At 38.9% G+C, this 13,482-nt stretch overlaps 1 protein-coding gene across 1 annotated transcript in view; it reads right to left on the reverse strand.

Annotated features, from left to right (window-relative positions):
• Positions 1 to 13,482, reverse strand: part of LOC135211944 (TBC1 domain family member 25-like) — a 112,865-nt gene that overhangs the window by 90,327 nt on the left and 9,056 nt on the right. The window contains 1 exon segment of the mRNA XM_064245190.1: positions 398 to 551. Within this exon segment, the coding sequence (XP_064101260.1) occupies positions 398 to 551 (154 nt within the window).

Raw genomic sequence — 13,482 nt, forward strand, 5'->3', positions numbered from 1 at the left:
CTTGCTAAGGGAAATAGAAATTTCTATGAGGTTCTTTGGTGAGCAAAGATGAAATAGTACTAACTGTTTTTATGCATAAGGACTATTACGTACTCTTCTTTTTGCTAAATTTACCTTCCATAAAATGACTTCTATTGGTAAAATATCAGGTTTTCAAGAGAATGTCTGTAAGTCACTGACTTGGGTGAGCCTTCTAGTTTTGTTAAGACCAATGGAAGGTTGTGACACATTTCTCAAGTGGTTTTTTTCTAGCAGTCTATTAGCTTGCTGCTGCAGCAAGCTAAAGTTCTCTGGTATGTAATTTTACAAAGAATATTAGCTCATATGTTAAAAAAATCCCACACAATCAGAATACTATTAATACCAGCACTTGACTCCAGCTCTAGTTCTTGCTTACCTTTTCTTTGAAGATTCCTGGTAACTTTGTGGAGTAACTATTACGAGGTAAATCTGGCAAGCTTAATTTTGGGATGTCTATGTTTGTGACAGCATCCCAAGTACCATTAGAAGAAGTAAGTTCTACTTTTACAAGAAGATAAGGGTCTGCAGACCTGTAAAAATATGAACCAAATAAGATTTTTACGTTGAATGTAACTAATGATCAGTTTTCTTAACGTGATAAATATCAAGGCACCAAATACGTATGTGTAAAAAAAAGAGGAGGCCACACATTAAAAAAGTTATTCTTTTCTGGAACTTTTCTTGTTACAAAGTAGCTAATGGTCCTTCCATTTTGTTGTAAATTACAGAAATAAGAGTCAAACACAATTTCAAGGTCAATAAAAAGACCTTTCACGCAAGGAAGAAATCTACTTAGTAAAAAATAAAAATATATCCTTCAGGATATAAAATTTCATTAAAATTGAAATCTAGTTATGATTCAAAGTAATGTGTTCAAAATAGAGTGACTTAGTGAGATCAGGATAAAAATTAAAAATGTCCAAATTTTAAAATTTTCAAAGGAACGTTCAATTACCCCTACATCTTCTGGAGCCTAACTGTAACCCAATGCAACTGCTTGATAAATGTCTTTGTCTATTTGCTTTGGTTGGTCTGACATGACTCTACAATCCTAAACTACCTTGGTGACTGATACTGTCAAATGCAGCAAGGCAGTTCTCTGCTGTCAAGACAAGAAACATACCATATGATTTTGTTTTTCAAAGATAGAGTACATAGTCTTTCAAAAGTGTATAACTGACAAATACTGGTAAATGACTTCAATTTTTATCATATGATCACATGGCAATAACTTCACTTACAGTATGCATAATGGATTTTGGAAGTGCAGGGGATGTGACAATCTGACTACCATCTCAATCTCTAGTGAAGAAAAATTTGGATGATGTTGCAACCAGGTAAATTCTCATGCTCAGAGTAAAGTAAGTCACCTGGTCACCAAAAAACCACTCTGAGAACATCTAGCAAGAAGACTTTGATAACAGGTGCTGTCTCCAAGGTATGAAAAGAGAATGGGTTAAAATGTGAATGGTCCACTCATAATTTCAGGTAACTGGGAATGTTCGAAACCTGTAAGTACTGAATGCTATAGTATTGCTAAGTGAACACTGACCAACTGAGATCACAGTACTGTTCCATGACTGGCAACTTGAGAATGAGTACAGAACTGAGGAAAAGAAAAAAAGCTAATACGTAATAAGAAAGACAGAATTTCTAAATGTTTATTATTAAGGTAATTCTTTTTATGTTGTCTCAGCAGATTCAAATTGGGCAATGAACTTCAAGCTGCAAATAGTAATATATTGCCATCATTTTGATTGTCTAGTCTAGAAGTCATGTCTGCATAATGTAAATTTACAAGCTTCAATTTCTTATGTGGTTCATGAACAAGAGGTATGAGGCTATTCTACCAAATGTAGAACAATATGAAGGTTCTCCTTGCAGATACAGTGTGTATTCTCCTCCAGTATTTCAAAGGTACAGTGAGCATAATGTGAGTACTTCATACACTACAATCTCCAGAATAATCTGCTGATGCTCAAAACCTGATGTTGGATGACTACTAATAAACTGGAATTCCTTCTGCTCTCACAAGCATTCCCTCTAATGCACAGCTACTAGGTTCATGCCTTTTATCACATCATTCACTAACATACTAAATACAACTCTGAATGTGAACTATCCCCTAGATTTTGAATAATTAACAGCATGTTTCCCTTTTCTGTAGCTTATGATGGTAAGCTATACAGAGAAGACTTGAACCTCATAAGCTCCTTTTGAAATATAACGTACATTAGTCCCGATTTGTTTTTCTCTTATCTTATCAGCATTAAAGGCATTCATGTCCTTTCTACCATCCAGTGCTCTTCCTTGCCTAAGCAACATCTAATTAAACAATCTTTGTATGTATGTATTTACATGGGGACACTGAGGGTCAGGCTGCATGGTCCAGGTAGTGTTTTTTAGAGGTTAAATAGGAGTCACTCTTTCCAAAGCACCTAGAAAATAATTAGGTACCTTCTATCTCCATACCGAGATCTACCTCACCTCTTCTATACCAAGAGAACTAGTCTTAAGTACCAACATACCTTTGGATTTAATTTGTGTCAAACTCCTGAGGCCAACTAATACAATATGTCCCAGGAAAATCATTAAAATTAAATCTCCTATTTTCCAAACAAACTGTATTATGTTTATCTAAATTGTATGCAAATTTTATGTATAAACAGTATACGTATTGTATATAAAATACTATATTACCTTCATTAATGTGAAAAGCATTAAAAAAGAAATATAAATGACTAAAAAATTTATACAAAATAGAATAACTGGAAGACATTTCAGAATTGTTGAAATAATTTATCAATTTAGCTCTTGTCAGTTTGAATTTCATATAAAAAAAACAAATGTCTGTCCAACTTTTGGTTGTTTTTCTAGTAGTACGTATATTTTGTATTACAATAAGTAATACAACCATTACCATTTCGTGCTCTCTTCCACAGATAATTCCAATAAACTTCTCTTCTGGTTCTGATTCACAGACATTTTTCCCTCCCCCACTTACATACATACTATCCTTTCAAGCTGTAATTAAAGAACATTTCCTTGCCAATGCCACAAATCATCAATGCTCTACTTATATACAGTACTAAGACACTCTAGTGGAAAAAGGTGAAAGTTAAGATCATAGACCCTATGATCAGGTCTTGAAATAAAGACAAAAGCTATGGGTCTATGATCTTTCCTTTCACCTATCCTACGAGTTTCTTATATTAACATGCCATGGGACCATTGTGGTATTTGATAAATATAAAGTAATACTGAACATCTGCAAACACTCTAAGAGCATAATTAACATATGTGAACCAATGGCTGAACATCTAGCATACTCTGCAAAGCATTATTTTCAAACACGTATTCTAAAGTGAAAAAAATCTCATTACATTCTATTTTAACACGACTCCCTTCTGTGGACTAAATTTGATCTTTCAAAAAAATTACTGTACATATATAAATACAAACACCAGCCTACTAACAAGTAAGTTACATTCTGGATGGCCGTTTGCAAGGTGAATTGTTTGTAAGTTGGTTATTGTACTCTTCATGCCTATTTAAGTACAGTACGTATATGTATACATACAGTAGACTCCCCCATATTCACATCATGAGATGGGTACCAGAGTCCCCCCGCGAATACTTAAAACCTCTCTAAAAATGCTTAGAACTTTCTATTTTGGTAGTTAAAACACACAAAAAAAACTAAAAATGCTTATACCTGAGTATTTTAATAGTTTTAACACAAAAAGTGCAGTCACTAAAATCATATGAAAATATTGCAAATAGGCAAATTTTCCACAGATAATGAGTACATATGGTCTACAGAAAAATCCGCGAATAGGCAAGTCTGCGAATAGCGGGGGTCAACTACATTTATTATAAAGAGAATATAGTATTGTACATTTTTTCATCCTAAAACACAATACAGCATGCATACAGTAATGTATGCCCAGAATAAGCAAGCAAAGCAAAATTTATATCTCTGAATGTTTGTAAGAAGGGTGGTGTCTGGACTTTAATAAAAGTACTGTATATAATATAACTTACAATGCTAAGCATACCAAGAGCCTAATATGACTTGCCTACTTACTGAAATTTCAATTCTAAGAGATTCAGTATCTCTAATAAATGTGCCAAATTACCTAAATATGGCAGAATCACTGACTGGGTGATTTTCCTTGTTATTCCTTTTACACTACTATTATGTTCTGTTCCCACAAACACTGCTTAAGATAACACCATCTTCCACTGGGACATGTCTATTAATCAATGCTTGCAAATCTTATACACTTTTATTGAGAAAATACATCAACATCTAATTGAACAAGATCTGACAACTGTTCACATAGCAAAATTCCTGTCCCACAAAAAGTAGAGGTGGCAATGCATACCTTGTTTTCAATTAAGGACATATAGTTTTTTGATAAGCAACAACTTCTCAACATCTTCTAATGCATTTTCTCTGCTATGATTACCAAATGCCTTTTTAAAATCTATGTAAGTCATGGTAGAAGACTGAAGGAATCCTACACATAGCAGAATTATAAGTCTCACAGAAAAATTTCATCAGTCCAATATGTCTCTTCTAAATCCTATTTGTTCACCTCTTTTTAATTAAGAGCCTTTCTTAGATTCCGAGCAGAACCAAACAGATTAGTACTTCTGCCACAAATCCTCTCAAGTGTAATACAAAATCCTCAAATCTCTCTTCTTTGACAATTTCATCATTATTCCCATTTCCCAATCACCTGACTTATCTTTTATGTTTCTCATCTCTCAGTACATCTATTTATCACGCTTGAGCCATTACAGATGGGCCTCATCTTTAAAATTTTAGCTGCAATTCAATGGCTGAAATATTCTACAGTATCTATAATTTCCCGACAAGTAAGTTCACTCATAGCTATATCCAGTTCTTCAGGCAGTGGGGGAAAAATATCATCTTCCTTAGAAAGGATAATTGTGCAGTAATAACAATAATAATTAAATTACAGTATGTATGTATTGAGCAAATAGAAATTAATATAAAGAATAAAATATATTTCACCTTGCATAGGAAGACCTGCAGGAACCAAATAAGCTTTCATATAAGGTATTTGAATGCTGCAGATATTCTTGAGCAAAAGACAAGAGCATATTATTTCTATAGTGATACCAGAAGAGGCAGATGAATCTACCTAAAAGTGTTATGGAGCTGTATGTAGCTTGAAGCCATCTTAGTAAGGATCATGTCAATATCAACAGTACATCATCAACACCAATCTACCAGTAACAATAGACTTTACTACTATTACTACACCACTAATACTAGTACCACTAAAGCTAATAGTAATGATAGTAAACATCACAATTCATGATCTTGCCTTTTAATTCTCCACACATAAAACGAAGAGCAAAAAAGAGAGGAATAACACTCAACATTAATGAAAGAAAAACCGAGTTCAATACACATATTTGAAAAACATAAAAATACAACTGAATAACTATTATCCAATACCAATGAATACATTTCAGCAAAAAAAAATACAATATATGCATGAAAGCAGATTGAAGTTCCTATTCTCTTTTCAAGCCCAAACATGGTGACTACATACTATTAGCATTGTTCTTAAACTTTATGATCCAATTACAAGCACATAGGTTGCAGCTTTCACAAAATCAGTGTCTGGTAGATGGACTGAAGAAGAATAAATAGAAGCAAGTGGAGGGACTGGTCACAAACAAGGGACAAATCTCCATGCAGGACAAGTATTATTTACAGATGGAAGGGTATGCAGCAGAGAACATGATAGCATAAACAGACAAATAAGAGTAGAATCGGGGAAGCTATTCATGCAATTGTTGTTTGCAATCATGAATGGTAGGGAATTATGTACACTCAAAACAATGACTATATGAGTGCTTCAATGTAGTTAATTGGGGACACCAGCGCTACAGAAGATGGATGGTAACAGGATACAAAGCAGCATGACAATGGTAAAAAAAAAACTCTCCCATATACATTACAAAATGGGAATGAATATTGGAAAGGGAAATCATTCCTCAACCACTCTACGGAAAGCATGATCTAAAAGCTCTCACAAAATAGTCCATCCCAACCCAGGAAACAACTTTGAAGTCTTCTAGAAGCAGACGTTTACAATAAAAAGAATTAACGAGTCTCTGAAGTGACACAGCACTCACAAATCAGAACAATCCAGGGCTTCAACTAAATAAAGGTGAGCAGTACCAAAAAGAATGAAAACGTATCATACAGCTATCAAAAGAGCATGCATGACCATTTACCGAGCATGATCACATGAATTTTAAAATATGTAACAAGGCTATTAAATGAAATCATATTCTAACAAAAGATAGTGCTCAGCACAAGACTACCACTCCGCCACACAAATATTCATAGAAAACCACCTGGACAATTTAAAAATCATTGTTAGGCGAACAATGTCCAGTCTGGTAACCCGAGTGAGAAACAGCAGTAACTCGCTCATACAAAGCATCCTAAGGAGTGAAGCAAGAAGAAAATCTAAATTGTGGGAAAGATGGGAAAATGAGGCCTTTGTCCCAGAAAGGACTTAATCTCTGTATTGGCAAGATGTCATCTGCAGTTTTTGTCATTAGTATTATGTACATTTATTGCTGATATTCTAATTTTTTTATTATTACTGTGATTACTATCAAGTTAAAGTTTTATTTATATTTAATTTATGTATTTAGCCCTCTGGACCTGACTACTGTAACCACCTAAGGTCTCTAGTTGAAATTTAAGTTATATAATATGTGCACTAACTGTTATTACTCTCAATGCATTTTTTTTCTCACCAATATTATTACTGTTATTACCAGTATGATGATTACTAGCTTTTATGCTACCTCAGCTATTTTGTGGATAAGTGCCGATTATTCATTTTCTTTTTCTATTTTATCATGTCTCATGTATCTAGATTGTGTATGTTACTGTCTGTATTTTGTATATTCAATGTATATGGCCCTGAGCTGAAATAAAGCATATTATTATTATTATTATTATTATTATTATTATTATTATTATTATTAGTCCTTCACAGCCAGATGGGAGAGACACTTAGAAAATGTTCTGGATGTGTGAGTCCAAATAAATATCATAAAAGGTTTTACCATAGAAGTCCCTTAACCATATTTTTCTTTGAGCTGCCTTGTGTATATTCCGTTTAACTAAATTCTGTTCTCAAAACATAGGCAAAAAACCTAAACAGTGTTACATGTCCCTTTGCCCCAGCTGCAATTACCTTTTCCTCTATTCCCTCAAGTCTTTCAATCTGGTTCTCTTGCTTTTCCAACTTTACCTTGCCCTAATGTTCACCTCTAAATTGAGAGAAAACCCATTTGGTACCTCTAAATTAAAAGAGACCAAATGGGTAAGCCCTAAAAAACCTAAACATTTTACTCATATTTGGCATCATCAAGCTATATAATAATAATAATAATAATAATAATAATAAATGGAACTCCCTCTCTAAGGGCAGCATTATAAAAATGATATTTTAATTATAAAATAAGGTTTCACATATACTTACCAAACAATTACATTAGCTGTACGCTTTCTTACCTGGTAGTCGAAAATTCAAATTCCTGGCGGTGGTAGCAGCGCTGCCATTGTTTGTGTAGGTGATACAGATCCCGCCCACTTTCGGGAATACCTGGTACTGCTAAGCTTTAGACTTCAATTCGTTGAGCCGCAACGTCCATCTGTGGGGAGGAGGGAGGGCTCTGATTATGTAATTGTTTGGTAAGTATATGTGAAACCTTATTTTATCATTAAAATATCATTTTCACATAAGTGACTTACCAAACAATTACATTAGCTTACTCCACATTACCTGGAAGGTGGGTATATGGACAGCTTTATGAACAAAAACAACAGTCATGTGCTCACATTATATATAATGTCTGCAGTACCTTACCTTGTGAGAGAGCAGCTACAGGAAGATACTGCCTCTGGTCGGCGCTCTCATCACATGCAGGAGACGTGGCAGTAAAGGCCAGGGTCGTCCCTACTAATGGTGGGATTTTTGCAATCATGGAAGTTCACCGATGATTGACAAAAACAGCAATAATTTGCCCTTGCCCTGGGCAAAAAGACCAGATAAAAAACCATTCAAAACCATCACCTACACTACAAACCATATGGTACCCTTAACAAGATATAAGAACTGGTGGGTACTTCAGGTACATGTACCCCCAGGCTTCCCACAAACTCAAAAAACCTCAAATTCAAGGCGAGGAGATAGTAGAGGGAAAAAACCGAGTCCCCCTATGCTTCCTCTCCCAACACCATTCCCGCTACTGACAACAGTCCTAATCTAAAGTAGTTTTCTTAAGTAGTTTCTACCTCCTTCAAATAGTGCGATGCAAACACCGATTTCAACCTTCAGAATGTAATTTGCATAATGGAGGATAGAGACATATTCTGTCTGAGAGCCAATGACGTTGCTACTGCACGAATCTCATGCGTCTTCACTTTCAGCAACCTAACAGCATGTTCCTGAGTTTGGGCATGCGCTACTCAGATCAAACTCCTCAGGAAAAAGGACATTGCATTCTTTGAAAGAGGCCGAGACGGGTCTTTCACCGAGCACCAGAGTCGGCTCGACTCTCCTCTCACAGTTTCTGTCCTAGTCGGGTAGTGTCTGATAGCTCTGACCGGACACAATGTATGTTCCTCATCTTCCGACCCGACTAAGTTCGTTAGGTTCTTTATCTTGAAAGAGCGGGGCCAAGGATTCGAAGGATCCTCATTTTTAGCAACAAAGTCTGTTACATAAGAGCAAACTGCATTGCCCTGGGCAAAACCCACTTCCTTACTCATCGCCTGCAACTCGCTTACTCTTCCCACTGTGGCTAAGGCGACTAGGAATAGTGTCTTCCTAGTTACGTCCCTCAAGGTTGCAGAATTCAATGGTTCGAATTGGGGGCCGTTGAGCCACCTTAAAACTACATCCAAGTTCCATTCCACTTCTTCAGGCTTGAAAATCTTGGAGGAACTAAAGGATCTGATCAGGTCACTGATGTCCTGATTTGACGGAATGTCAAGGCCTCTATGCTTGAAAACCAATGAAAGCATGGCCCTATATCCTTTAATAGTTGAAGTGGCAAACTCCTTGGTGTCCCTCAGAAATAACAAAAATTCCGCAATTTCTGTTATAGATGTCTCAGAAGAAGAGATGCTATGTCGTCTGCACCATGACCTAAAAACTCTCCACTTGGACTGGTAGAGTTTGGCATAAGAGCTTCTTCTGCAGCTAGCAATAGCCTCTGATGCCCTTCGCGGAAACCCTTTTGCTCTGACCAGGTTCCTGACAGTCTGAATCCTGTCAGGGCCAGAGCGGACAACCCTTGGTGATATCGGTTGAAATGGGGTTGTCTGAGAAGCAATGGATTTTGTGGAAGTAGTCTGGGAAAATCCACCAGCAGATTGAGAAGATCCGGGAACCACTCTTTCCTGGGCCAGAATGGCGCTACTAGGGTCACTGTCACATTCTGGTGTGATTGAAGCTTGTTTAAGACCTCTCTTATCATCCCAAAGGGAGGAAAAGCGTAAACGTCCAGTCCTGTTCAATCTAGCAGCATCGCATCTGTTCTCCATGTGGTGTAGTTCGATTAGACCTCTATGTTTCTTCCGGTGACTAAGTGGTCGAACGCTTGTAGCCCTAAGAGGATGGCCTTCAATTCCTTCCCATTGATGTGCAAGGTCTTTTCTCATTCTGTCCACAGACCTGACACTCTCTTATCTCCTAGGAGGGCTCCCCATTCGCTGTCTGAAGCGTCTGAGAAGAACTGCAGGTCGGGGTTCGACACGACTAGGGAGATTCCTTCTTGTAATCTTTCCCTCGAATGCCACCAACGAAGATCCATCTTTATCTCTTCCGTCAGAGGGACAACTGGTGAGTCAGACTGTGTCTTCCGTGACCAATTTGCTTTCAGGAAGAACTGAAGAGGCCTCATGTGTAGGCGTCCTAACCTGACAAAACTCTCCATTGAAGCCAGGGTCCCGAGTAGGCTCATCCATTCGACCGCTGAGCAGGATGGGCGAACCAGAAATTGCTGGACTGTCAACAGGCAGGACTCTATCCTCTTTGGGGAGAAAAACCCGAAAAGCTAGAGAGTCTAGTATCATCCCTAAATAGAGAATCCTCTGAGTTGGAATCAATTGGGACTTCTCCGTGTTTACTATGATAACCAATCGTTGTGTCAAAGTAAGTGTCTTCTCCAAGTCCTTCACACACTGATGCCTGGATCTGGCTCTCAGGAGCCAGTCGTCTCAGTAAAAACCAGTGTTGATCCCCATCAAATGCAGCCACTTTCCCAGAGGAGCGAGAATCCGAGTATAAATACTTGAGGGGCGGTTGACAGACCGATGCAGAGGGCTCTTAACTGGAAGACTCTCTTCTTGAAGACAAATCTCAGGAACTTCCTGGAGTTCTGATGAATGGGGACATGGAAATATGCATCCTTCATGTCGAGAGATACCATCCAGTCGCCCGGTTGGATGGCTGACATTACCGATCGACTGGTTTCCATTCGGAATTTCGTCTTCCAGACGAAGAGGTTCAGAGCGCTTATGTCCAACACAGGTCTCCATCCCCTTGATGCCTTGGGAACTATGAAGAGCCTGTTGTAAAACCCTGGGGAGTTCGTGTCTGTTAATTCCTCTATGGCCTCTTTGTTAATGAGCTCTTCTACTTCTTTGGCTAAAGCCAAAACTCTTGTTGATCCTGTCGAGTATGCTGTCAAACAGACAGGTGTATTGGACAGTGGTGGATCCTGCGTAAAAGGGATCACATATCCCTCTCGAAGCACCTGAATTACCCACTGTTCTGCTCCTCTTCGACTCCATTCCTCCCAGTAGTCGTGGAGTCTTGCTCCCACAGGTGTGTGAAGGACCTTCTGATCATTTCTCTGTCTTAAAGGAAGGTTTCTTGGTAGACTTGGAGGTGGTTCGTAGATTAGTTCTTGGTCTCTGCTGCCACCTCGACTTACCTCCTCGAAAGGGATGTTTTTGTAGAGGAGAAGCTTTGGCTCCTGTCGCTGGAGGTTCCTTAAGTCGTCTCGCTGACTGAAAAAAAAGATCATTGGTGGACTTTTTCTTGAGGTCCGACAGCACATGCTTGATGGTTTCTTCTGGAAACAGGTGAGATTTACTCAGGGGGGAGAACAACAAAGCCGATTTTTGGTTCGTGGTTACTCCTTGAGATGTGAAGGAGCACCACCGTTCTCTCTTCTTTAGTACTCCCATAGTGAATAGGGCGGCCAATTCCCCTGGACCGTCTCTCACTGCCCTGTCCGCACAGGACAACACATTGAGCCAGTCGGCAGAAAAATCCTCATCTAGAGACTGGCAATCTTCAATTTTTCTGGCTAACGCTGCAATAGTCCAATCCAGAAAACTGAAGACTTCGATCAACTTGTATAAGTTCTTCACCAGGTGATCCAACTCGGATGAAGAGAACAACACTTTCACAGCCGAGAACGCTGCTCTTCTGTGGAGTCCACAAGACCGGAGAAGTCTCCTTGGGAGGAGGCAGAAACTCCCAAAGAAGGAACTTCTCCTGTCGCATAAAACCTGTAGGTTTTATGCTGAGCGTCTGATTCCATTCGAAGTTACGCTATCTGAAGAGGACTGATGATCTTCCCAGATAAACTGGTCCGGTGCAAAACTGCAGGAAGGTTGTGGACTCCAGTGCTCCTTGGATTTCTTAACAGGCGGCGACATCCCTCTTGTACGCTGGGCATGTCTCTTCAAAGGACGTGACACTAAATCACTCCACACTTTTCGCCTCAACACAGGCGACTGCACTTCCGAGTCGGACGACAACTGCGCGTCACTGATATCTACGCCTTTCCAACGGCGTTTCCTGGGCACTCACGAGTCGACTATGTCGACGGAGTCGGCGACTGACCGTGGGCAAACTCGCCCAGTCTCTCTTCGACCTCCGGTATGTCTTCTCCCGGGAGCTGGGGAGCAGGACAGGGACCTTCGTCTAGGAAAACAGGGGGAACGGAGAGCCGCCTCCTCGGACACGACTGACACTGGCCTAACACTGGCCTTTTCACTTTACTTTTCTATGAACGCAAGAAACGACACACCCAAATCCATAACGGATTTTGCCAAGAACTCAAATTTCTTGTCCATCTTGGACTCTAACAAGGAAACGGTGTTGGGATCGGAAAAATGGGATACCTGGTCTGGAGTAATTGAAGTTGGACTATCAATAGGTGAAATATTCTATAAAAGTGGAGAAGATAGTGACTGTTTGTTTGCCTCTAAAGGTACGGGAGTTGTCTCTACTCTAGTTTTACTACCCGCTCTAAGAGCTGCTTTCCTTTTCCTATCTTTGGTCCATCTTATCCAAATGAGCTTGAAAAGTCTTCCAACCTTGTTCATCTAAACTACGGCACTCATCACAAGTTAATTCCTTGCTACAGCACTGACCCCTACATTTAATACATTTGGAGTGCGGATTGTAACATAGTTTAGCTAATCTAGTTTTGCAGCCACTGCTGCAAAACCTAACTGAAGAAGAACTAACATCAGACATCTTTGTAATAACTTGTTAATAACTAGACAGCTAACTGATGAAACAAAAAAGTCAACCAAGAAATTGTACATCACCAAAAAGAAAAAATCCACAATGGCGACAAAAGTCGACTGCAACAACAAACCACCGGTGTTACCCTGTGGCCGGCAGTACCAGGTATTCCCGAAAGTGGGTGGGATCCGAATCACCTACACAAACAATGGCAGCGCTGCTACCGCCGCCAAGAATTTGAATTTTCGATTGCCAGGTAAGAAAGCGTACAGCTAATGTAATTGTTTGGTAAGTCACTTATGTGAAAATACATAGACCATTTTAATGGCATTCAACTTATACAGTCTTCTCTACTTTTCTTATTGTATTCTCATCAGCAGCTAGATATAGAAAACTCCCAAAGGGCATGGAGAGATATACAGCTGCTGTTGTTTATTCATTAAATTCTTGCGCTCGATGCACACACAAGCAGTCATCTACTGAGTGAACAAAATGAACAAAATACAAAATTGGGTAGCAGGAAACCTGGTTTAAGGTTACCTGTATGAGTTGAATGGTCACTGATCAGTTGCAATGTTTTTACCTTAAAGCTTTTGCACACTAGGACATTAGGACCTCCTTGCTTGCACTGATTGTTGCAGCTGCTCTGTCCCCAACTCATGTGACTGGAATAACAGCTCACTCAGAACAGGATGGTTATTTACCATTTTCTCCCTGTATCCCATTGTCATTGGGCACAGGTCAATTACATACTTCCTCTCTCTCATTATCATTAGTAGACATCCACTGATTTTCTATGTCCCTCTCTCGAAAAATTCTGTTAATAAGGCTTATTATGAAGACTGATATTCCATGGTGTATGCTTAACCATCCAGTCCAGGAGCTTATTCATCACTTA

Source organism: Macrobrachium nipponense, chromosome 40, assembly GCF_015104395.2.
Source record: "Macrobrachium nipponense isolate FS-2020 chromosome 40, ASM1510439v2, whole genome shotgun sequence".
Lineage (NCBI taxonomy): Eukaryota > Metazoa > Arthropoda > Malacostraca > Decapoda > Palaemonidae > Macrobrachium > Macrobrachium nipponense.